This window comes from Rhipicephalus sanguineus, chromosome 9, assembly GCF_013339695.2.
Source record: "Rhipicephalus sanguineus isolate Rsan-2018 chromosome 9, BIME_Rsan_1.4, whole genome shotgun sequence".
NCBI lineage: Eukaryota > Metazoa > Arthropoda > Arachnida > Ixodida > Ixodidae > Rhipicephalus > Rhipicephalus sanguineus.
Genome location: NC_051184.2, coordinates 43,445,944 through 43,470,293, shown reverse-complemented (window position 1 = coordinate 43,470,293; position 24,350 = coordinate 43,445,944). Strand labels below are relative to the sequence as shown.

Below are 24,350 nucleotides of genomic sequence, written 5' to 3'. Positions count from 1 at the left end.
AGCTCGTATCGCAGAAATTCCGCCGTCGGCGTCGGCGCCGTTGGTTGTGAGCGAAAAATTATCATTTTGTCTGTGACCGAAAATCGAAAAATCTGCAAATAAAATAATAAAAATGTTGGGTCCGAGTGAGAATCGAACCCAGGCCGTCTGCGTGGCAAGCAGGTGTTCTACCACACAGCAACGCCTCTGCTTGGAGCTGTACTGAAAGTAACTTTCATCCTTCACAAAAATACGCGTCCTGTATGCAGGTGTCACAGTACGATATGTAATATCGCAGTAATATTGCGTGGTACAAGCGTACATTGCCATCGGTCGTCACACCATGTCATTATCATAACGACTTGGTGGTTTAAAGACAGTCACCCATTACAAAAGGCACACACATTACTGCGCGTATTCCCTTAAGACTACGTAGTGGGTACATCGCAACTTCGACAAAGTTTTTTTGCGCAGAATTGCTCCTGGTTTAAAGCATGCTACCCATTGCATAAGGCACACACCTTAGTGCGCGCATTCTGTTAAACACTCGTAGTGGTCGAAGTACGCAATAGAGGTAGGATATCGCTATCGCGTTCTACTCTTAAAGGCGAAGCTTAAGCGTCCCCCAATTTTTTTACTTTCCGCAAAATAGTGAGAAATCCTACCTTACTGGGTGCGAAGCATATGGTTTTGAAATTCTCTGTTGCTTTCAACTTCATACGATGACTTTTATTTTATTCGAGGGAGCAGGAGGCCATTCCTAATGTTACTGCACCACGGCTGCTGATTTTTGTTTTCTGCATATTCCGAACGGTCTTTCATAAAGGCAATGTTTGCTTCGAATTACTTCTGACACGTTTATAGGAGCATCCATATACGCAGCCACGCGCTTGTTACTATCTCGTTTACGTAACTGTAATAAAACGCAAATTCGGCGCCCTGCGTCTTTTTTTTTTCTTTGTACATATGTTCTACTCTACATCGTGACATGGGTCACTTCCAAACCCTGCATGCTTTCGCCTAAATGGCTCATCGTCCTTGCAGAACAACATCTTGGAAATGACTTTTAAACAGGTTCTGCCGATATGTTTAACGGCACAGTTGCATCGCCAATGGTATGCATAGCTAAATTTGTGCAGAATTCGTGCTAAATTCGTGCGCCTCCAGAATTTTTCATTCTTAAATGTACTTTAGTTTGTCTCATGATCCATTGACTCAAGAAAGGTAATGCTTTGACGTTAGGAAATACTCTAATTAAAACACATAGTTTCGATTTCAGACACTTTTGTAGTTCACATAGAAGGGCACCGATGTTGGAGAAGTGTGCTTGTATCGTTTCAGGTGTTAAGATGTTCATAGGTGTGCGCAGGGTTCCTCATCAGGGGGGCGAAGGTTCATCGCAGCGCCCCCCCCCCCCACCCTACTAAGTCAATGTATCGGGCAGATTTTGCGCCCCCCCTCCTCTTAGGTGACGAGAAGGGTCAATGTACGGGGCAGATTTTGCGCCCCCCCCTCCCCCCCCCTGTGCGCACGCCTATGAAGATGTTAATGTTGTAAGGCATAATGAAGCTGTTCAGGAATCAATTCACATAGTTTCGTTTTCAGGCACTTTCATATTCCACACGGAAGCGCCTATGCTCTGAGGTGAATAAGCGAGGCTGTTGCTTGGTTCCGGGTGTTGTCAACTCGTTAATATAATGAAAGATTGGTAATCAATTCCTTGTTAATCAGCGACGATAGAACGCTACGTGCGCAAAGTGATAGCTTCGACAATATATACGCGAACAGCGATAGGTCTAGTGACCTTTAGTTTACGGCCTTCCCGAAAAACGCTAATTGAAGCCGAGCTATATGAGTGCCTCACCAAGTGCTCGAATCAAAAGTGTGCCCACTTCTCGCCAATAAGAATGACGATATGACACACCTATCCGCGGAGCCTGGGCGGAGCTTCGTTCGATCAGAGGAGCGTTTGAGATAACGCGAGGCTTAGCTCCTCGTCCGACGCAGTGTGGCGCGCTCGTTTCATCTCTCTGGCAGCTGTTCTGCGCATGTTGCGTTTGTAGCAGCCCTCAGCGTTCTCCTTATCGAAGTGCTTGATAAACATTAACCTTCCTCGTGCAATCTCTTATCAAGTGGCTGTCGACGTGGAGTGCGTGAGTCAGATGAGGTGAGGCGAGAGAGATAAGATAAGAGTGAGGAGGCACGCGTGTTCCTTATCAACGAGACGCGTTTGCGCATGCGCTTTTTCTGTCCGTGCCGCGCGCGTTATCTGCGTTCATGTCCGTTTTTTCCCAAACAGCTATCTACCGATACCTGTCTTTTTCTTTTTTTTTTTCTTTCTGCCGCGTATGCGACGTGTCCTTTTCCGCATTTGGTAAGCCGCTGCCATATCTCCTGAAGAGTCGGCATACCCGGCGCTGCCTCTTCTTTCGTAAGCCACGTTTACAAGTAACGAAGGTGTCGTCATTTTTATATATTTTTTTACTATTTGCTTTGTTCAGTGGCTTTTTTTTTCTTCTTTTTTTGGACTGGACTTTGCTCAAGCTGAGTTCCTTCTTCGTTACGGCTTATCGAAGTGCGCGAGTGAGTTCGACGAAGCAGCGGCCAAGTTTGGATCGGACGACTCCGCTTCTTCGTATTGCACAGCTCTAGCGATCAACCGCCGGTGGCACGTTTCTCCAACGCGCTGTGGCAACTGGGAAGAGAGCATTCGATACGCAAAAGGCAGCGACTGGCCCATCCCAATATTCGTACGTAATTGAAAGCATACGCACCGTGTTGTTAAGTTTGGCAGTGTTTCTCGTTTCTGTTTTCGTAGTATCCGATCACCCCTGTCTTCTATCATCATAACACCACGAACGACTTAGCAGTGACAAGTGTTAGCCCGAGACGTGAACAGTAGTGATTTTGCGGACGTACAGTCGTGAACAATATGAGAGGGAACACCGAATTTATGCTGAATCAATGATTACTTGTAATGAACTGAATTGCAAGCGATATTTTTTTGCTTGAGCCTTTAGTGTTATGAACACTTCCGCGTTCGCCAACTGCGTTTAGCCGCTATGACATTTAACAGGTAATTTCGGTGTTCCCTGTCATATTGTTCACGACTGTACGTGATCTGTCTATTTTTGTTTCTCTCTCCTCTACTTATTATATTTCTAGTCCATTCCTCTACCTCACTGTAGGGTAGCAAGCCGGATAGTCTTATCTGGTTAACGTCCTTACCATTACTTTTCTTATCTCTCTATTCTGCTATCTCTCTATTCTCTCTATCACTATCTCTCTATTCTGCTCTAACCCTCTTTCCCTTCGCCGTGAATAATAAGTAGCATGTTGGTGCTTAAGGAAACAGCAAAGTGATACACTAAATCAGTTTTAGACCGATAAATTATGATTTGAGTACTCCGCCGTCTTCAATATCGCGATATTTGGTTCATTATTAGAAGCGAGAATGAAGATCGCAAGTTTAGCTTTGAGTTTCACGCCGATACCAAAAGTACCCGAATTTTTTATGCACCGTTGTGACGTCACGGATTTCAATTTTACTTTCGCGTTTTGGCCACGTTGGCTCAACAATCATACATGAAAGTCTTTGCTTTCCTTCGAATAAAATGTGATTAAATTTCACGTAGGACAGAGGAGACGCTGCCAAAATCTGTGACGTCACGCCGAGTTAGTGCGGGAACTTGAAGGTGGCGCACCCTCCCGTATCTTGTTTCTTTTTTTTTTTGCGTTTTCGGGCACCCTATAAGTGTTTTCTCGCGGCAAGAGTGTAGTTTCTGGTATTGTGGAGGGGTAATTTACAAGCATGAGTCAAATCGTTTTTCTCTTTCGGTGTTCCTTTGAACAGGCGCCCCCCTACAGATCTTTGTTCCTTTTTTTTCGCTGAAGAGCTTTTGTGTGTGTGTGTGTGTGTGTGTGTGTGTGTGTGTGTGTGTGTGTGTGTGTGTGTGTGTGTGTGTGTGTGTGCGCGTGCGTGCGTGCGTGCGTGTGTGTGTGTGTGTGTGTGTGTGTGTGTGTGTGTGTGTGTGTGTGTGTGTGCGTGCGTGCGTGCGTGCGTGCGTGCGTGCGTGCGTGCGTGCGTGCGTGCGTGCGTGCGTGCGTGCGTGCGTGCGCGCGCGCGCATGGTGCTACCGGCTGATTCTTTTGGAACTGACCTATTTCATTGGGCTGTAGTTTTGTTACAAAGCATCCGATTTTAATGCGGTTTGCGGCAAAACATGCACGAATGACAATAGCTTAAGGACCCATCCCCCTTTTTAAAATGGAAAACGCTGAAAAGAAAGAACAAATAAGAAATAACGAAAACCACGAGGTGCTATACAAGGAGGGTTGGCTTGCGCCTATAAAGCGTTCTCAAAAACTCTGGTTGTCATGCGGCATACTAAGCGTGACTAGTAAACGTTTGTAAAGGTCATAAAGATTATAATAGTTTATAATCACTTGTCCTACAGCAGATGTCGAAAAGGACCACCCTCCTGGCGTAGGCATAACCGAACTCGCCGCTCCATGTTGGCTGCAGCACTCCACAGTGTGTCGGCAGCGATGTTTGCAATTTCCCTAATACTTCTTTTTTCGGAGTTGCACATAAAAAAACGGGAAGTGTAATTAAATGTTCATCCTTCCTTAATGTTTTCCCGCAAATCGCATTAAAATCGAATAATTTGTAACAAAACTACAGCCCAATGATACAGCTCAGTTCTAAAAGAATCACCCTATACAATGTCACTCGTAGACTGACAGAGCTCGGAACGAAGTTCCACAAGCGTCACGGATGATTGATCGTTTGCAGAAGAAACAATACAGTAAATAAAGCTAGGCTGCACCGTAGTGTGTCTTTAGCGCGAGTCTCGTGGCGAGCGGTTACTTACACGGTAGCGGGAAAGTGGTCGATAAAAGAGTAATTTCTCCTCAGGTGCGAGATGTCGCGCTATCAAGGCGCTCCGTGCATTGCGTGGCGACCAGCTGCGTTTCTTCTCACCGCACGTCAGAGCCGCTTGTTGATTTTATTTTGTTATACTTTTTAACTGCTGCGTGTGTAAACTGACGCCCCTGAAATCCTCTCGATCCTTTCGGCACACCTCTGACAGCGATCGTTGCCGTATGTTTCTGATATAACAAACACCTTGGTGCACGTAATTATTGGTGGTGGTGGTGCGACGTTCGATTCCCTTAGAAATGCTGTTTACAATATCGTTTATGTGGCAAGCTGACGGGTATATAGATTTCCTTCTTGCGAGGACAGTGTCTTCCTTGGCACCTTCCACCACCAACTCTGCAGTGGGGGCACGTTGTCCGATTTTTGACTATATAGATACGAACTGATCTCGAAGGCAAATTAGTCTAACAGAGCCTTCCACTGAGTCACGTGACCTGAACTACCGTGCTTACTTGCTTGCTACCAGCGATCGTTGGCATTGACTAGTGTTTGCTAGATTGTGGAATGTCTGGGCTATGCATTGGTGTTGGCTACGTTATGGAATGTTGGCGAGGGAGGGTAGATGTGGCTAGCGATGGCTCTTGTTGGCCATCAGCTCTTGTAAAATGAACATTGTGTTCGTTCAGTCGCAATGATTGAGCTGTCTTCCAATTATTTAATAACATAGTTTAGTTGCTGAATGCAAATGCCGCTGTGCAGAAGCAGGTCGCCGAGTGGGAACCGCGATCATGGCTTGCCTGACGGATGTTTCAGGCCCCGACGACGACGATGGCGATGATGATTATCTGTATTTGGATCTCACCAGAAACGGAATGGTGACAAGTATATACCCATCCTGTTTGTTATAGTCAGCTGTTATTAACCTATTGCAATCTGTAGCGTGCTGGCTCTCTCTTTGTGCCTATCACGCAAGCCTTTGTTTCTTTGGCGTCGTTCTGCCACTTTCATCTGTAAACGACACCGGGGGTGCTATTCTGGACACTCGAATTCCGCCATATTGTCATATTTCATAGTAGCTGCCCTCTGGGCCAATCGGAGTTGAAGAATGGGGGAACTTGACAATGTCCGAGATAGCACCCCGGCTCTATCATTTTCTGCCCTACATCAGGCAGATGCATTTGCTGGCAGCCCCTCTTCGCCGTTATCGGATCGTTTACAGTCCCTGAAAGCTCTCAGTTTTTACGGCGCATACAACTAAGTCGAGATTTAGGCAACTGTGACCACATGCGAACAGAAATGGCAGCTATATATGCATGGGCGTCTCCAGGATTTTGCCTCGGGAGGAAGGGACGGGGGCTAGGGGGGGGAGGATAGTATGTGCTGGTGAGGCTTGAGGGGCATGTGCTGGTGCGGCATGGGGGGGGGGGGGGGGGCAAGTGATCCCTTTGCATCCCCCTGCCGACGCCCATGACCGTCGGTGTCTGCCGTCGCCTCAGACTATTCGAGGCTCGCGTTGAGGCGGCTACTCCTAAGCTGCCACCCCGACGAACGTGTAGCCAGGATGGAACCACCGACACGGCTGCCTGACCGGGGTCTCTCCAGGAGGGAGCGGTCCCTTCTACTGCGTTTACGCGTCGGCTGCTCCTTGCCTGCGGCCCGGCGTCATCGGTTTGGCAGAGCCTCGTCACCTGCGTCCACTGCGTGCGGGGCAGGCGAAACGATTGAGCACCAGCTGTTGTGCGCATGCCCAGCGCTTCAAGCACGACGAGCCGCCTTGCTCGCCGCACTCCGTCGCCAGGGTCTACCCGCGGCTACACAGAGGGACCTCCTGTTCCCTGCACAGAACCACACCCAGGTCTCCAAGGCGGTTCTTCGCTTCCTTGGGGACACTGGACTGGACAACCGCCTATACAGAAGCCTCCTGCCGCGTTCTCGGTCGTGGTCGCCATTTCTGCTCTTTTCTTCACATCTTTCTTTCCCCATTCCCCTGCAGGCGCTGAGCCGTGCTCCCAACTAGGGCTGCAGAAGTTCCGTCTTTTCTTCTCCTCAACCTCGCCTCCTCCTCCGACGGCCATCATGTATATATGCATGGGTTGAAACACCCGACCTCATTGTGGCGGCTACGGAGTTGCACGTAAAGGCCCTTTATCTCGCGATTCGATGTTATGTGGAGTACATTCACCTCTCGTTCGCTCGCACTGGCCGGAAATCGAACCTATAGTCTTCCTGCGTGTAACGGCGCGGCACCGCAGCCTGTAACACACAACGGTAGAAAGGTGGCCGAAATTGATCCGGAATCCTGCGGAGCGATCTAAGCACCGCTGATTACCTCGTAATCAGATGTTCTCGGTTTTGTTTTAGCATATATAGTATATCGTATCAATTCATTTCATTTATACCCCATATGCTATATCTTCTCATAACAGGATGTCACGCTTTTTTATTTCTACTCATTTATCTAATAATGACATCTCGTGACGATGACTATCGTATTGATAATATTATGACGTCTTATTTGGTAAGACGTTTATCGGGCCCGAGGATACGCCAGCAAACAGGCATAGCCAGTGCCACAGCGCTGTGGGCGGAGCTTCTATTTATCCTTACGTTGTAACCGATTATACATAGATTATAATTCGAACTAACAGACAATAATGCCAAGGAAAGTATTGGGGGTGGTATTTGTAGTAATTATGATGTAAATGTGAAGAAAGTAAAGTAAACGAAAAAATAACTTGCAAGCGGCAGGGACCGAACGTGCGACCTTCGAATTGAGCAGGCAGAAAAAGAGTGTTCCACACTCGCCATCATGGCTACTAGAGGCGCTGACTAGCACTCCTAGGTTATATGCACATATAAAGTGCACGGGAGGATGACCGCCGCCGTAGCTCAGTGGTAGAGCATCGGACGATTCGAAGGTTGCAGGTTCGGTCCCTGCCGGCGGCAAGTTACCTTTTCGTCCACTTCACTTTCTTCACATTTACATCATAATTACTGCAAATAACATTCCCTATGCTTTCCTTGGCTTTCTTGTCTGTTCTAATTAATGTTGTGTCTAGCAAAGGAAAAAAAAACGAGCCCTTAAACTTCCCCTTCTTTCGTTTATACATAAACGAGTTATTTGTGGGCTGTTGTCAGCGCTTATCGTTGCGCGAACCACGTGTGCCAATCATTTCGTCGTATTGATGTAGAGCAGAACTCGCGCCATCGCGACGGCCGGTATCAATTTTCGATAGCGAGTTTCGTTTTCGGCGATGCTTATCGTGACGTGGTGCCCTCGCCAAACGTCGCGAGTGTGTGGCGTGTGGCCTTTATTGGAGGGGCGTTATCCTAAGTGAGATCAAGGGTCTAGTGGCTGTTCCCTTTTGTTCTCTCGATTCTTACGGACTCGTATCTATATTGGCGGGGGCTCAGATATCTTTGCTTGCTGCCACCGCGTGTACGCGTCTATGGAAGGTGACAGAGAAATTCCGTGTATTTCGTCATAATCATTATCAGCATTATTTATGACGAATGCCTCTCGCAGTTATCTCCAACTCACCTTGTCGTGCGCGAGTTGATTCCATTTCACGCCCTCAAATTTCTTAGTTTCGTCGCTACAGCTGACACTTTTTGTCATCCTGAAACGTGTATTTTAGTCTGCCTCGGATCACATTTGACGATTGGGCTCGGTCCTGCTATCTACGATTAAATCTACGATTAATCTACGATTAAAAAGTGCGATGGCAGCTTGAGTGGCGCACTTGTTCCCTAATAGTGTATAGAAATGCTTCAATAACCTCACGGGCTGACTATATATGATCAGGGTTAGCTTTGGTAAAGCGCGAAGTTTCAAGTATGTCCGTGCCTCGCAAAACACGATATTTATTTATTTATTTATTTATTTATTTATTTATTTATTTATTTATTTATTTATTTATTTATTTATTTATCGATGGCTCAAGTGCCCATCTGCATGAAGGACGGTCATATAGCGTCAGCTAATGGCTTCAATGAATGCCTTGAAAGGTGTACGGGAGCGGCTGCACAGCCAGCGTCTGTGGGAAGACGGTTTGCTACCGATGTTGAGGCTCCTATGCCGATTCATCTTGGACTTGTATACACGAAGTTTCCAAGTTTTATATGTCACAGTGTCAAATGAACAGAAGTCGCGACACGCCGAACGCGTCATGTATGGTCGCGTTTGTGCGTGCGAGTGCATACAGTGTCATCCCGTTAGATCGTTCAGTTGTCACGACACAAAGCGGCGACGTTAACGCGCAGCCCAAGATTGCGGCACATAAGCGCATGCGTAAACATAGTTTATGGTTAAGAAAAACAAAACTTATTGCTGGGCGAGTTGGTGAACACTTGACAGCGTATATCCTCATTTTTAGCGCCGAACAAATAGACAGACACGTGAGAGACGACAGGACGAGCAGTTTATGGACATGCGGCGACGCTCAAACTCGGTTGACAATGACGCGCGAGTCGTGAAACGTATACACACGCGTTCGATCGTTTAGTTGCTATAGTTTACTATAGTTGTTAACGATAGAAAGCAGCGACGTTAACAGCCCAACGTGGCGGCTCGTAAGCGCATCCGTAAAGATAGTTTAGTCACGCGGCGATGCGCAGACTCGGTTGATAATGACGCGCTAGTGGCGAAGTATATATAGAGGCGCGGAACACCGTGACATCTTTATTGGAGCGCGGAGCTCTCTCTATATAGATCTCGTTCGAGCTGTGCGGCGTCCCAGTCGTATGCACGTGTCTATCGGGCCGTGACATTCAGCGCGTCTGTGTCGCGCCAGCGTGCAACAGCGAGCGACGGTCACCTCTCTCAGCGGTCTATCTGCTCTTTTATTTTTATTTCGTATTTTATTTTTTATTTCCGTTTGTTTTCGCGCATTGTTCCCATTGTGTTACATCGCGCGACTCGTTCCCGTTTTGTTGACGTCACAAGGCCGGCTGTCTCTTACGATCGCTCGCGTGAGTGGTAATAAATAACGTTGTTTTTCAACTCTGATGCGCGAATAGTATGCTTTCGCTATTTTCGCGGCATTTATTCGCTGCGTTGAGAAATTGTAGCGTGATTGGTCGATGACTGTGATGGAAAAGGTGATAGCAGTGCCTCTGATTACTTCTAATTATGCTTTGCCTTGATAGTCAACGCTAGCGAACACAGTTAGCCAACAGTGCTGCTTTTGTGCAAGTAACACGGTATACTGCAGCCATAAGCCACCGGTCCGCTTTTCACCCGAATTCGGACACTTTTTATATAGCTAGCTAGCACGGCTGGTTTCGGATGGGCGGACGATCTAACCCCCGGTGTGACGTCACGCGGTAGATAGTGTGTCAGTACTGGGGACCCCACACTCTAAGAAAAAAAGTGTGTCGTTTGTCTCTTCCTTGCTACGCATGTGACTCTCTCACGTATAACTCTCTTTAGAGAGTCAGTTGACTCTTTTAGGAAAGTCGTGGGACGCACGACTCTCCAAAAGAGTTAGCTGGTCACTTTAAGAAGAGTTATACATGCCACCACTCTCCAAAAGAGAGTAAGCATGCCTCTCTAAAGAGAGTTATACATGAGAGTCGCATGTCTAGCAAAATAAGAGTCAAACGACACCCTTTTTTTTTCTTAGAGTGCAGGACCTTCGGTCCACAAGCTCTTGCGTACTTTTTTGCTCTGCCCGCTTTCTTCTGTTCATCAGTCGGTGCTCAAAATAACGCTGGCACTTGAGGCCCCAACGGCTTGAGGTCCTTAGTGCTAAAAGTCTCGCTACTTACGCGACGTTTGTGTAGCATCTGTCGGCGCACCCGCTCTCGGAACATGTCATAACGGGGAGGCGCCATTGACCACGTCTTAGGTCGAGGCCTTGACCGCTTGTATACCTTTTAAGCAGATTTCGTACTTCAACATGCTATGCACCGTCCGTATTAAAACTTCGCATGCTAGGAAGTGGTAGTGGTGAACTACATCGCCAGCAACGTCGAAGGAGAATCCGAAACGACGGGAATCGAAAAGTAAGTAACAAGATAGAACCCGAATGGGTGATATCGATAAGCAAAGGATACGCTGGAATAACGTGAAGAGAAAGATGATAATACATTGTACAAAACGCATGGATAGCCGTGTGTACGAATGTGCCTTACGAAAATAGATTTAGACAGTCTATAGACTGTCTACACCCATTTTTAGACAGTCTATAGACTGTCTACATACATTTTTGTATGTACCCATATCGTATCGCCCAAAGGCTATCCGCAGTGACGATCGTAATCGACACCAGTCAATTTCTGTCGTGATGGTTTTTCCCATTTCGCCTCCATCTAATACTAACGCATTAAAAAGGCCCCGAGGGATGAGGAAGAGGCTGGAGGTCACGGGTTCGATTTATGCTCCTGCTGACTGCACACACACGGGGTCGAAACGCCATTCTTTCTTTTATTATCTGCACACATTTCACGTTTGTGCGCAACACAGTTAGAACAGTGTGTGCAATGATTTCCGCGCAACAGAAGTTGCTGCACATATTACATACTTGTATGCAACACAGAAAGAACAATGTATGCTGCAATTTCTTACTGAGGATTCCGAATGGAACCCTTAGTAACAACAATGGTATGTTCCACTTATGCTGTCGTCACATTTTGCTGCTTTCATGCAACACTTGTGTGCAATATCAATTTTGCAACAATATCTTTACTAAAGATTTCGTAATTAAATTACGCAATTTGTAGTGCGAAAAACGTTTAAAAAATGTTATCAAACGTTTGTCACCGACTTTACATTCTAGCTTTGCTCCTGCCGTATACGCTATCGTGATGACGTCAACGGGCTGTCAGCGCTTACGCAGGCGAACGTGGGACAGATCAGGGACGTCGGTTTACCGAACTCTTACAGACTGACATTTGATTGACAGGTGCAAATATGAATGCCTTGTTGTCGTTGCAAGATGTGACTGTTTGTTTTTTGTGTATTGTGACGTTCTACGACTCGTCGCTTGCGCGATGGACGGATGGCAGCCGGGTTTATATACATGTGTGGACCGTGCCGTATACGCAATCCAGTTTGCTTAGCCCTTATTATATATATGGTGTGTGACTCTCAATATATGGTTTGCGGCGCGCAATCTCTCATGTGTATCTATGGAAGAGGTGAACCCTGTGCTATGTGGTTGAACTTGTTACATTGTTAGAAGGTTCGCTTTGTGATTATGCACCCTATTAACGGGGAAAAAAAGGTTTTTGTGATTGAACGTACCGACGTGTAGTGGATGGTTCTGGGAATTTGGACAAAAAGGTTTGTGTGATTACAGACCGATGTGGTTCTGCGGTTTAGTTTGGACCGCGAGTATATATGGCTGATGTGGCGTGTATGGTGGGGCACGTACAAATGCCTTCGCATAGGAACGCCGTTCATAGATCTCACACACATCACTGGCCAGAGGCGTAGCCAGAAATTTTTTTCGGAGCGTGTTCAACCGTACTTTATGTATGTTCGTGTGTGTTCGTATGTGTGACTGATGTGACTGTGAGTGTATATATATACGCATGCAAAATTGACCCCCCCCCGCCCTCCCCAGTGTCTCTGGTCACTGTGTTTATCTTTCTATATTTAATCTATTCCGAGCAATTTTGTATTCACAAATGCGCGCCGTAGCATTTTTTTTTTTTTTGCACCGTTCTCGCGTTGGGACTCTTCCGTCAGTGTGTGCGTCCGGTGCCCACTTCTCTGTCTTATCGTGTCGCAAGAATTCGATATTTTCCGAAGAATATTAGCCTAATCTACCGGTTGCAAGACAACACGACGTCTCTCTTCGACCTCTCTATTGAAAGCCTGTATTTTCGAAAGCGAGCTCTCTAGATGTCGTGTTGGCCCTTTCAAGTTGCTCGCTACTAGCGTCATGTTGCTTATCAGACTTGAAGGCAGCTTCGATAGATAAGACACCCTTGGAGACGAGTTGGCGATCTCTATTTGCGTTCTCCATGAGACACAGGGGGCGTGGCGTGGCAGTGTAGCCGAGAAGATTAGTGCAACCGAGTTCGACGGACTTCACATTGTAACTTTAGCAAACGGAAAACAACGGCTCGACTTGTTTCTGACTATAGCAGCTTTTTTTTCTTTCGCTCGCTCTCCTTGCCTTAAGGCCTCTTCCTTTTCTCGTCCTTTCAGAGGCATCGATGAGAGTGGTCGCGGATTGGCTTGGACATTCCCTTGGGTGAGTTGCTATGCTCGCTGTTTATTTTTTAAATTATTTTTAAAGTTTATATTCACCGAAATTACGTTGAGTGAGGAAACCAGTTGCAGGGGTTCTGTTGATTTCTCGAACTGTTATTGCAAATCGTTTTTGCGGAATCCCTCGAGGTGGCGGAGGCGTTAAGACGGGAAAATTTACGACCACAAGTTTGTAGCACGAAGCCACAAGGCTTCGTGCTTTCTTTCTGAGAAATCCGAGAAATCCGTACGGATTTCCTTGTGACTTCGTGCCACAAACGGGTGGTTGTCAGTTTCCCTTTCTGAGACTATTATAGTGGACCTAATTAAGTCACTGTTCATACATTCCAATAGACAAGGGGTCTCAAACTCACCTCAGCTAGCGGGCCGCTGTCCCGACCGAAATTTAGTCCAACAAGGGCAGGCACAGTGAAAAAAGCCGGAGTGGGGGAGGGGGCTTGAACAAATTGTCACCTAACGTTGCCATTTGGAAGTTTCCTTTCCCATATACCATACATAAATCATGTCCGCAGGGGATTTGACGTAGGTTTCGAGAAAGATATCTCTGCCGGTCTGCAGAATGACTAAAATTCTGAAATAGAGTTTTTGTTCTACGGTTATGCTTCAATGCATAGTGACCTCATGGGGTTCCTCAGGAAAAAAAAATCTTGACTCCAGTTCCATCTCTGTAGCTCCTCTTGAACAAAGCGTTATTAATCGCAGTAGGCCAGAAAATAATGCGAATACCATTTAGCAGACTCGCAAAAGTTTATTCCTTGTGAGGCCGCGGGCCGCGTGTTTGAAACCCCTGCTATAAATGAAAGAAATAAGTGAAACTTTTTCGAGGGGGTTCGTTTATTTGTGGGACACATCCAAACGAATCCAGCAGACAATTAGACCAAGGAAAGCATACGGGACCTTAATTGTTGTCTTTAACTGTATTGTAGTAATTATGGCATAAATTGAAATCAATTAAAGTGGACCAAAAGTCACCTTTCCCGTTGGTGGGATGCGAGCCCACAACCTTCGAATTAGGCTTCCAATGTTCTTTTTGAGCTACGACGAAAGGCGTATGTACTCGTCCTGCAGATGAGTACATAGGATCGGTGTTCCGATTTTGTTACGAAAATACTCTGTCCACGGTGATGCCGCGCGAAAAAAATGGGTCCCCACTGTGGTAGCGCAGCGGCTGCAGCGTTTCGCAGCTGTGCACGAGGACGCGGGTTCGATTCCCGGCCTCTGCGGCCGCATTTCGACGGGTGTGAAATGAAAAAGCGCGACGGCCGTGTACTTAGATTTAGGTAGACAGTAAATATTCTCGAGTTGTCAAAATCAGTCTGAAATACCCCACCAATAGGGCGTGTCTCATAATCGTATCGTGTTATTAACACAACTACCCCCCCTCCCCCCCCCAAAAAAATAAAGAGAAACTGAGATGTGCCTTGGCAGCTTTGCGAAATTTTCTGACGGTAATCTCATTAATTTGATTTCGTGTGTATACTTTATTAACTTAGCTCGCTGTTCGTGAAAAATTGTGTGTGCGTGTGTTTGCGCGCGCGTGTGCGTGTGTGCGTGCGTGCTGTGCTGTGCTGTGTTGCGTTGTGTTGTCTTTATCCGTAAATGGCAGTGAGATACTTCGCGTGTTACTCGCGTTAGTGTTGACCGTGTATTGGGATAGCGGGCTTCAATGTAGGCCTATCTTCCCGCCTATGGGTCAATATTGAACGGAAACAGCATAGTCTATTAAGATATCTTCGCCTAATGTGCATTTACATAAAAAATGCACATAAAATTTCCAGTTGTAACAATCACGTCCCCGACGTATCGCGAGACTGCCTCCTCCCCATTTATTGCAGATAATCCTTTTGCTCTTCAAAAGTGCGATGAGCTCAGTTGGTAGGCAACTAAGCAATGGGAAAAAGCCAGCTTATCAGTGGAGAGAAGCGCAAGAGCGCAGATCAGTGCCACCTAAGCTAATAAATGTGATGGCTCGAAGAGGCCTCTTGCAATGGAAAACTCGTTATATAACACCTTAGATCGAATGATTGGATTCGCTACAGCTGTCCGCGTCTATGCGGCTTCTCTGCGCGAACGCAGCTGCCCAGCTGGCGCGCGCAAACGACGCGGTGCACTGCGCTCGTCTAAGACTTTAGCGCGCATGTGCAGGTATTCCCACGCTGTCGTGCATCTTGGTTCTTGTTAGGCGCCGTTTATTCTTCCTTTTCGAGCTCTCTGAAAGCCTTCATCTGTTGTTGTTCCCTTTAAAACATTGCATCCTGATATTCTCGATGCGTAAAATTGTAATAAGAACAGATATTCGCGAGAAGCACTTAATATACACTACGCTTGGCGTTAAATTTTCATTATGCTTTAGGAGGCGCAAACTGAGCAAAAAAAAAAAAAAAAGGTCCTGCTCTGTGTGCAGTCGACCGGTTGTTCGTGGCTGGTATACCGTATTTGCTCGTTTAATACGGACGCCGTTGGCTAACGTTAGGTAGAGTTGGCTATCAAGGCAACTCTCGAATGCATTTTTCTCGAATAGGCTGCTAAACGTTACACTGAGTCTTTCTCGCAACGGATCTCATTGCAAATGCATCTTTTACCTGTTACAGCAAGGAGCCTCGTAAAATTGTTCATTCCAGTCTCGTGTCGAGCGCATAGTTTATTCGCGGTTCAGAGCGCGCTCATACAAGCCCGCAAATGGCATGGCTTTAGTAGTGCCTCGCTGCCGTAGAGCTTTGTTTTCGATTGCCGGCGCTATACAGAACTATAGTGTACTCATCTGCACAGTTGACCGCGCGAGCGCGGCGTGGTCAACATTGCAGACGAATACACTGCATAAACAACTTACAAATGCGGAAAAAAAAGCGCCGTAGACTGACCACTCGCGGCGCTGACATCGCGTGCTCCGTAAGCTACCACTGCTCTGTGCTCTGTCGCGTGTAACTTCCCCGCGACCACTCCGCGCCGTGACCTGTTTGAGCGCGCAATCATTTACTACGCGGAAGCTCGCTCCCGACGGTTGTCCGAAAGAGCGTTTTAACGGCGAGCACTTAATGGTCCCCGTATACACAGCGCGCGACTCGCGTCAACCCACGGGAGGCTCGAACCTCGGGATGTTTTCGTGCGAGGTTGCTTCATCGCTGTACGGCGCGCCAGAGGTCACTCTTCCGCTCCGCTCACAAGCGCGGAAGTTGAAATGGATTCTTTGCACGACATCGCGGGTGGACGCACGCTTTTACCGCGGCGTTGGCCTTTCTGCATAATGAACGATGCGGTGTATATATACACACATAGTCGTGCGTGTACGTACGAATGGCTCCCCCCACGACTACCCGTTCGGACTTCTCTGCACGACGTCTAGGCCTAGCCGCGAAGTGAACCCTCGGCGCTGCGCGCGGTCCTAATGGATTACGTGAAGCGCGGCGCTGTGGATGTTCGTCAAGCCGTGCACCCGGACGGGGTCTCCGTTATAAAGCTCTCGAAATAGGCGGTATATGAACGTTAATCGCGCGAGCCAGTCAGCGCGCTCCGCGTGGGTCAGTTTCGTGTCGTGAAACGCGCTTGCTCGCTTTGAGAGCAACCTCGCGTGCCGCGAGGAGCTATAAGACCGCGGTGAACCGCGCAAGTGCTTGCATGTGGTGCGTTGTGCGCTTGGTGATTTGTGTAAATAGGTCGTTATATATGCCGCATATGCATATGCGCCCGGTCGAATGTGTCGTCGGGTCCGAATGCGTTGTGGAAAGGGAATCCGTAGTGATATTTCGTAGGCAGCGCGCTCTGTTGGGCTTTGTTACGTACGCAGAATTTGGGGGAGGCGTTCGTTGCGTGACTTGCGGCTTCTGGCCCCTCTGTCTGCAAGAACCGAAAAGAGAAATCTCAGGAGCCGGAAAGTCCCGCCTCTCAAAGCGTTGTATTCCTTCTCGATCGGAGTACGCGTCCACCACAAAACACGGTGGAGCCATGGATGTAGAATATCGACTTTGTGGAGTCGAACAGCTTGTACGCGCCATCAGCTCCAGCGACGATATGTGTATAGGAGTTCTTGCGAGACGACATTTCCCGTGATTGGTGGTTGTAGCTCGTCACGTCAGGTAAGGGGAATACCCTTCGCTACCTGGGTGATTCATATGCGCTGCTTCCTTGGCGCGCACCATTACAGCTTTAACGCCACTGGCGAAGCCGAAGAGAAGGTCCTGCAGCACTCTCGAACGTAGTAAGAGTCTAATCCGTGTCATATACGAGCCGAGTCACAGTGCCTATAGTCGGATACAACTTCAGAAGTCCGCGGCATTTCTTCCTCGAAGATACACAGAGGTCTGCACCAATAGGCGCGCGCTGCAGGCTGGCGTCATGAGCCGTATATTGCCGGTGACCCCGCGCTCGGAGAACACTGCAGTGTGCTTAAGTCGCGGAGGCGATCAGCTGTCGCGCTTCGGTCGTCTGTGTGGGGCCCCTCCGGACTTCCTGAGTTGCATCCGTCTCTAGGATGTGCTTCTGTAGCTGAGTTATTCACTAAGTTCTTGCTGAATTGCAGTAGTTATTTCGGTCAAGGCCCGGAAGACTAGACTGTTCGAGCGGAGATTTCGAAGCACGTGTGCACAGTTCCCATGAATCCCAAGAACGTCGGGACATAATGTAGTATATAGCTTCGAGGAGGCTCTTCTCAAACCGCAAACCTTAAAGGTTGGCAGGAAATTCATTTTAGAACTTCGTATTGGAAGAGCATCGACAGCCTTATAACTACTTTACTTCTGCGATAGAACCAATAACAAAACAGACGCATGCCACGAGCGTTCGCTTCTTTTGCCTTATTTTCTCCCCGGGCGTGCTGCGGACCAATAGATGGCGTCTGCGGATACACGCAGTAATTACGCTGTCGGCGCCACCTGGCATCTCTGCACACCGGTTATTAATGTGGAAGCCGAACTGCAGTGCCGCCGGCGTTCTGCAGTGTGTAAGGATGAGATTCGGGCTTGCACCGCAAAATAAAAAAAAAAGGAAAGAAAAGAAAACGTGTGCTGGTCAAATTGGACGCAGGCGGTGTGTGTGATTGAACGCGATCGATTCTTCTGGCTCACTATAGTGTACGGTTAATGACATTTGAGAAGAGAACGGACAGCTCTTGTATTAGATTTCTTTTTTTCTTAAACGTCTAGCGCAGTTTTCCTTTAGTGTGGCTCCTCCATATGGTATCATACGTAGCTAAAGTTAAGTAAAGTGTTCCTGTGCGCTCTCTATTAAGTGGCCCTATTAAGTGGCCCTTGAACCTCAACGAAAAGATAGCAGCTCAGCGAAGAGATAGCAGTTTTATTTCCGGTTTAGATATTGTTGTTTGAGGTTAGCAAGGACGCTAATTTCTGCAACCCACAAGGGCACATAGCACAGCGTCAAAGGGGAAGATGTGAAAGATATAGAAGAGAGCGGAAAGGGAAGGCCACCTTCTCGAAATGAATGCCCCCACCGCCGAGCGCCGGGTTGATAAACAAAGTATGTACTGTCGTGAGCAATATGAACTGGAACACCGAATTCATGTTTAGTCAACGATTTGCTCGTAATGTACTGATGTGAACGCGCCGTATTGAGTTGCCAGAGATACCTTTCCGCTCGAACATTTAGTCATGAACACTTTTGCGCTTGTCGACTGCGTTTAGCCGCTATGACGTTTAAAAAAGGAATTTCACTGTCCCAGTACCTATTGCTCACGATAGCAGAGCGGTAAATGTATAGACACACGAGTAGCACATGCAGTTGCAGGTACTCACGTACACAGGAGTTATTCTTCAGGATTCACTGCAGGCCTGTAGACTTCATCAAACCCAGCAGCGCTTTCGTGGCGAGTAAAATGCACGCGCCTAGCCGCGGGCCACGGAGAAAAGTTTGAATACTCCCCAAGTGGAGTACATGTGTGTGCATGCACTCTTACAAGAACACATGTATTCTGGTATGGGAGCACGTTTCTGAATACGCGTCTAAGGGCAAGGATTGAATGTACTCCATTTGGGGACCAACAACGGTTCATGAGCACACGTGCTCCTTCAAGGGGGCACGTTGGAGCGCACGTCGGGAATACAGTAAAACCCGCTTATAACGATACCGGTTTTAGCGCTATCGGTTACAACAATGGGAAACTGTTTCACCGTCAACTTTTGTGTATACAAGATTCCTTTGGTGAAATAACCCGCTTTTAACAATACCCTCACGCCGCATTATCAGTTGTAACAATGAATTCTGGCTGCTGGGTGTCGTTGCCGAAAGGTAATGGACGCGAAATCCTTGAAAATCAAGAACAAACAACAAAACGTGAAATTCGAGCTGCCGCACCTCCGCCCACCACACCAACGGTCATCGCGCGCTCATACAATAGGACTTGTGTTGTAGTCGTCTCCGTATTACCAGCTATGCGTGCCTCTCTAATCGCCCCTCCATCTCTCCGAACATGAATAGGCTTCTTAATATTTACCGGCAGCGCAACCACACACACGGACAGAGAAAAGAAGTGAAACGGCAAAAACCGTTTTTCGGTTTCGCTTCTTTTCTCTGTCTGTCCGTGTGTGTGGTTGCGCTGCCGGTAAATATGAAGCACAATCAACTGGCCCAAGTTTCCGTTTTATAATGAATAGGCTTCTCCCCGCCACGCCAAAGTAGTGTCGACCCGCGCCATGACAGCACCCCCCTTGTATTCACAGCATACTTCACCTTGTAGCGATTCGGCATTGAAGGCAAAGCTGGCTTTTAATATCCGCTCCGGCCGCAAACGGATCCACTCGCGACAGCGCTGGTTCGAGCCTGCGAGCTGATGGCGGCTTCGGTTATCGCAGTTTGGGATATGCGATTTGAGAAAAAGTGTCGGCAAAATGAGATTTCGAGGCAGTTTCAGCGTCCGTAATTTCAGACGATCTTATCTATGGGGCTTGTGGGGCGGTGCCTTGAAAGCGTCCGAATCGTCAAGCATGTCCGAAAAATCTGCATCTGTGTTAACCTAGATCGCATTTCGCTGTATTCATGCCCTGCCCATAATGGGGAGCATATATATGGCGTATGTTGGACAGCGCTTACAGAAATGAAGATAACTAGTCAATGTACAACGTACACTTTAAGAAAAAACAGAGTAATTTGACTCTTCTTTTTTTTCTTTTGCTACACATGTGGCTCTCACATCTATAAACTCTCATTAGAGAGACACGTTGGGAAATGGTCGTGGGGTGTATATCCCAGTCGTGGGATGTATAACTCCCTTAAAACAGACACGCTACTCTCTTTTAGAAAGTCGTGCGTCCCACGACTCTCCTAAAGGGAGTCAACGTGTCTCTCTAAAGAGAGTTATATATGTGAGAGTCACATGTGTAGCAAAAAAGAGTCAAATGACAGCTTTTTCTTTAAGTGTAGGTGTCACTTGTACCGTTAATGGGGAGGCAATCGCCGGGCAGATTCGAAGGGCTGACGTATCGATCCCCCGAAACGCACCATGAAAGCGCGGACAATTTAGAGTAGGTCCTGTTAGTGCGTCAGCCAACGCCGGTTGTGCTCCAAAGATAGAGTCAGAGCAAAGAGTCCGAGCCAAGAACATAATATATTCTCAGTTAAGGCAGTACAAGCATCACACAGACATGCACACTCCGCTGGTATCAATTACAACTCAAAAGAGCGTACACATCGGGTCGTAGTTAAATGTACAATTACACGACACTGCGCGCAGGGTCTGATCGTACGGTGGGTGGCGGCATGCTGCTCAACGGCGTCATCGGCCGCGGGGTGTCCGGCGGCGGCGGCGTGATGGCCGGCGGCAAGACGTCCCTGCTCGAGCACCGCGTCACGCTGCTCGTGTCCTTCGCGCTGCTCACCTACTTCCTGTGGATGGACGTGGCGCTGTACCACCGCATACAGAGCCTGCAGCTGGTCGGACCCTCGCCCACGCCGGCGCCCTCGAGCCTCTTCTCGCCCTTCACCGGCCTCTCGGTCAAGATGATGATGCTGGACCAGGTCAACAACTACATCCACGCGCCCCTGGCCAACCTCTTCGACCGGGTGAGCGCCCTTACACCAAGAAACTGCCAGTGCGTTAGCATTTGAAGAGACGCAGTGGGAAGACTATATATAGCGTGTGTTAGCGCGGTATACATAAAAGAAAAAAATGGCCTCGTATCTGCGTGCTTCGCTGCAAATGTCGTCGAAAGACGATGGTGATGCTGTTCCCAGGGCCACTGCCAGGTGGCAGCACCATATCGTCGGCAGAGGGCTTTTTCGTGCATAGCGCGTAGCCTAAGAAACACTACGGTCTTTAGAATTACGTATCTGTGTATCTTCTAGTAATGGAAAACACCACCTAATATTTACGCATTGATGTCGCGCCTCAGATATGCGTAATATTTGCTTTTTGATCGACAATGTTCACAAGTATGAACGCAGCTACCAGTTCAAGATGGCTGGGCGTTCAGCAAGTGCTTAAACTTTGGCCGGGTGGCTGAATCGTGTGACAGACAGGCAAAAAGACAGACAGACAGACCAAAATTTCTGCGTTCGTGTATCCCAAGAAAGACTATCGTCTTTAAAAGAAAGGAACAGGACACAGACATAGAGATAGATAGGCCTACCTCTCTAGTCTCCCCATCTCTACGTCTGTGTCGTGTTCCTTTCTTTTATGTACCGTGCTAATACACCCTACGTTCGTGGATGACCAACTCGCCCGATCAGCAACCCTTCTGAACACAGTGGTAAGGCTAGCGTTGAAAGCTGGGCGAGTTGGTACGGGATCATCTAACAAACTACGCAGCAGGACGGGACACAAAGCAAAAAAAAAAAAGAGACAGACGAGCGCAGTTGGGTCCTGTCCTGCAGCACAGTTTGCTAGAAGATGACCCACACAAGAAGCGTATTTGTGTGAAGGTTACCGTATTCACTCGCCCAATTCTGGTGTTCTTGGCTAATGGCTAGTCTTCGCTATTTAATTGCGTATAATTACAACTAAATGAAGGTAGTAATTCTAACGCATTTCTCTTGCACTTACTGCTAAATTTAAAGGTATATTGCTTTTCACATTTTTTTAATTAAGCACGCCAAAGTACACCCTATTAACACCCTTAAAGTGTTTACAGCTTCTACCCTCAAATTATATATATATATATATATATACGGCCATACACACAGGGTTTGGAATCTGATACACCCCCGCCCTCCCCACCCGAAATGAAATTTTGGCTATGCCCCGACCGACCAAAAGCATCGTGCAGTGCTTGTTCCTCTCTCGTCTTCTTCACGCTGCAGTCTGCTGCAGCACTTTCGGCTCGTTCGCGCGCAAACGCATACTAACAAAAGGTCCTTGATTTCGACAAACTCCGTTCGCAGGTGACGCGGTTCACAGAGGTCTTCTACTTCATCACGCCAAACATGATCAGCGTGGCGGGCGTGGTCAGCGCTTTGGCCGCCGCCAAGGTGGTGACCGCCGAGAGCCTGGCCATGCAGCGGCTCGCCGTGCTCTTGATGACGCTACGAACATTCCTGGATGCCTTCGACGGACAGGTTCGTGACGTGCAGTACACAGTCGAATGCCTCTATGACTATGCTGTCGAATCACAACTTTACTAAATCTAATCACAACTTTACTGTGATAAACCTGTCAACATGAAAGGGTTTTATAAATTTTGTACTGCTATAAGAAAATTGCTTGAAATTGTTATTAATCTTCCATCACTTCTTTACAGTGATGCTATTGAAGCGTGCGGTTCTTGATGTTTTCCGCTTGCCTCACTGCTGTCCTTGTTTTTGTTCACGAGCCGGGATGTAGGCCTAGCCAGGAAACAGTTACGTCTGTTTCCTTTTGCCTCATCTCGGTGACATGTAACTGTCTTGTGCACATGTACACATGCCAGAGTAAAGTATTATTATGATTATTATGAACAAAATATTCCCTCTGTCCCTGCTGTATACTGGGAGCGTTACGGTGCGCAACCTTTTAACGACGGAGCTGTTTGAGTTTCGCTACGAGGTGTTAACAGAAAACTATCATCATCATGAGCGGCCTTTACCTTATATGCCAGATCGCGTTGCCTAGCAACTGGCACAGCTGCGCCTAGCGCGTGCAGCGCAGTTACTCGGCCGGCGCTCTCTCTCTTCGTCCTCTTCTTCATCTCCTGCTTCGCTCCCCGAACGCGTGCGCCGATTTGTCCGGCGTGGGATACAATAACTCGGATGAGCGAGAGAACGAGCACAGAGAAAGAGAGAAAGGAAGAGATAGAAAGAGAACGAGAGAAATGGAGATAAAGAAAAGGAAGAAAGATAAAAAAGAGAGAAGGACAATGGAAGAAATACACGGAGTAATAGAGAGAGGGAGAGAAAGAAGGAAAAAAAAGAGACAGAAAGATAGAAAGAACAAGAAAGAAACAGAGAGAGAAAAATAGATATAAAGAACAGACAGAAAGAGAGGAAGAAAGAAAGAGACAAAAGGAAGGCCGCCCGGCTCCGCACTTCCTTCAGGCTTGGCCACACTAGTGCGAAGCTGCCTTATTTTTTTAACGCGATAGCGTTGGCTCGTTTCGCTGAAATCCCGGTCTCGGAGTCGGTGCCGGCGTCGTTGGTTGTGAGTGAAAAACCAGCGTTGTCCGTGAGCTAAAAACGAGCTCTTTAACGCTATCACGTTAAACTTGCACGATCGCGTTCCGTTGGCGTTCGTTGGGCATGCTACCGACCTCGGGCATGCTATCGACCTCGCGTCGTGGAACGCGAAGAGGAACGCTGCGCGTGTCGTGTTTTCCCTCTAGCCTGGCCGGTAATTAAAACACGGCGAGCGGGGAACGTGGTCGACAGGCGCGCGAGAGGGGAGCAGCGTAGGAGAGGAGAGAGAGGGGGAGGAGACGCGCATGCGCTCATCGCGGCGTTGCGCAGGAAAGAATTTCGGCATGTCGAGCCCGCATTTCAGAGGAGTCAACCGAAGCAAGCGCTGCACTGAACGAGCACAGCGCTCTACCACTTGAAGGAGAGGAGACTAGAGGAGGAGAGTAGCGCATGCGCCGCGAGAGCAGAGCTAGAACGCAGGAGAAGCGCAAGCAGGTGGTAGGAGAGAAGTGGAGAGAGCAACGCGCAGCTGTTGGAGAGAGAGAAGGAGGAGAGTTGCGCATGCGCAGTGTGAGTGCGGACGCCGACGACAACGCGGGGCATGCCGCCGATAAGATGCTTCGCATCTAAAATCGAGAAAGATGCAAATAAATAAATAATGATAAAATCTTAGGTTCGAGTGAGAATCGAACCCAGGCATTCTGCGTGGCAAGCAGGTGCTCTACCACAGAGCCACGC

The 24,350-nt window shown here is 47.9% G+C and overlaps 1 protein-coding gene across 1 annotated transcript in view; it reads left to right on the top strand.

The window, feature by feature from the left end:
* Nucleotides 1-24,350, top strand: part of LOC119405065 (ceramide phosphoethanolamine synthase) — a 74,942-nt gene that overhangs the window by 40,390 nt on the left and 10,202 nt on the right. The window contains exons 2-4 of the mRNA XM_037671826.2: nucleotides 13,020-13,065; nucleotides 20,761-21,089; nucleotides 22,407-22,580. Of these exons, the coding sequence (XP_037527754.1) occupies nucleotides 20,787-21,089; nucleotides 22,407-22,580 (477 nt within the window). The 5' untranslated portion in view covers nucleotides 13,020-13,065; nucleotides 20,761-20,786. The remainder of the gene's footprint in view (nucleotides 1-13,019; nucleotides 13,066-20,760; nucleotides 21,090-22,406; nucleotides 22,581-24,350) is intronic.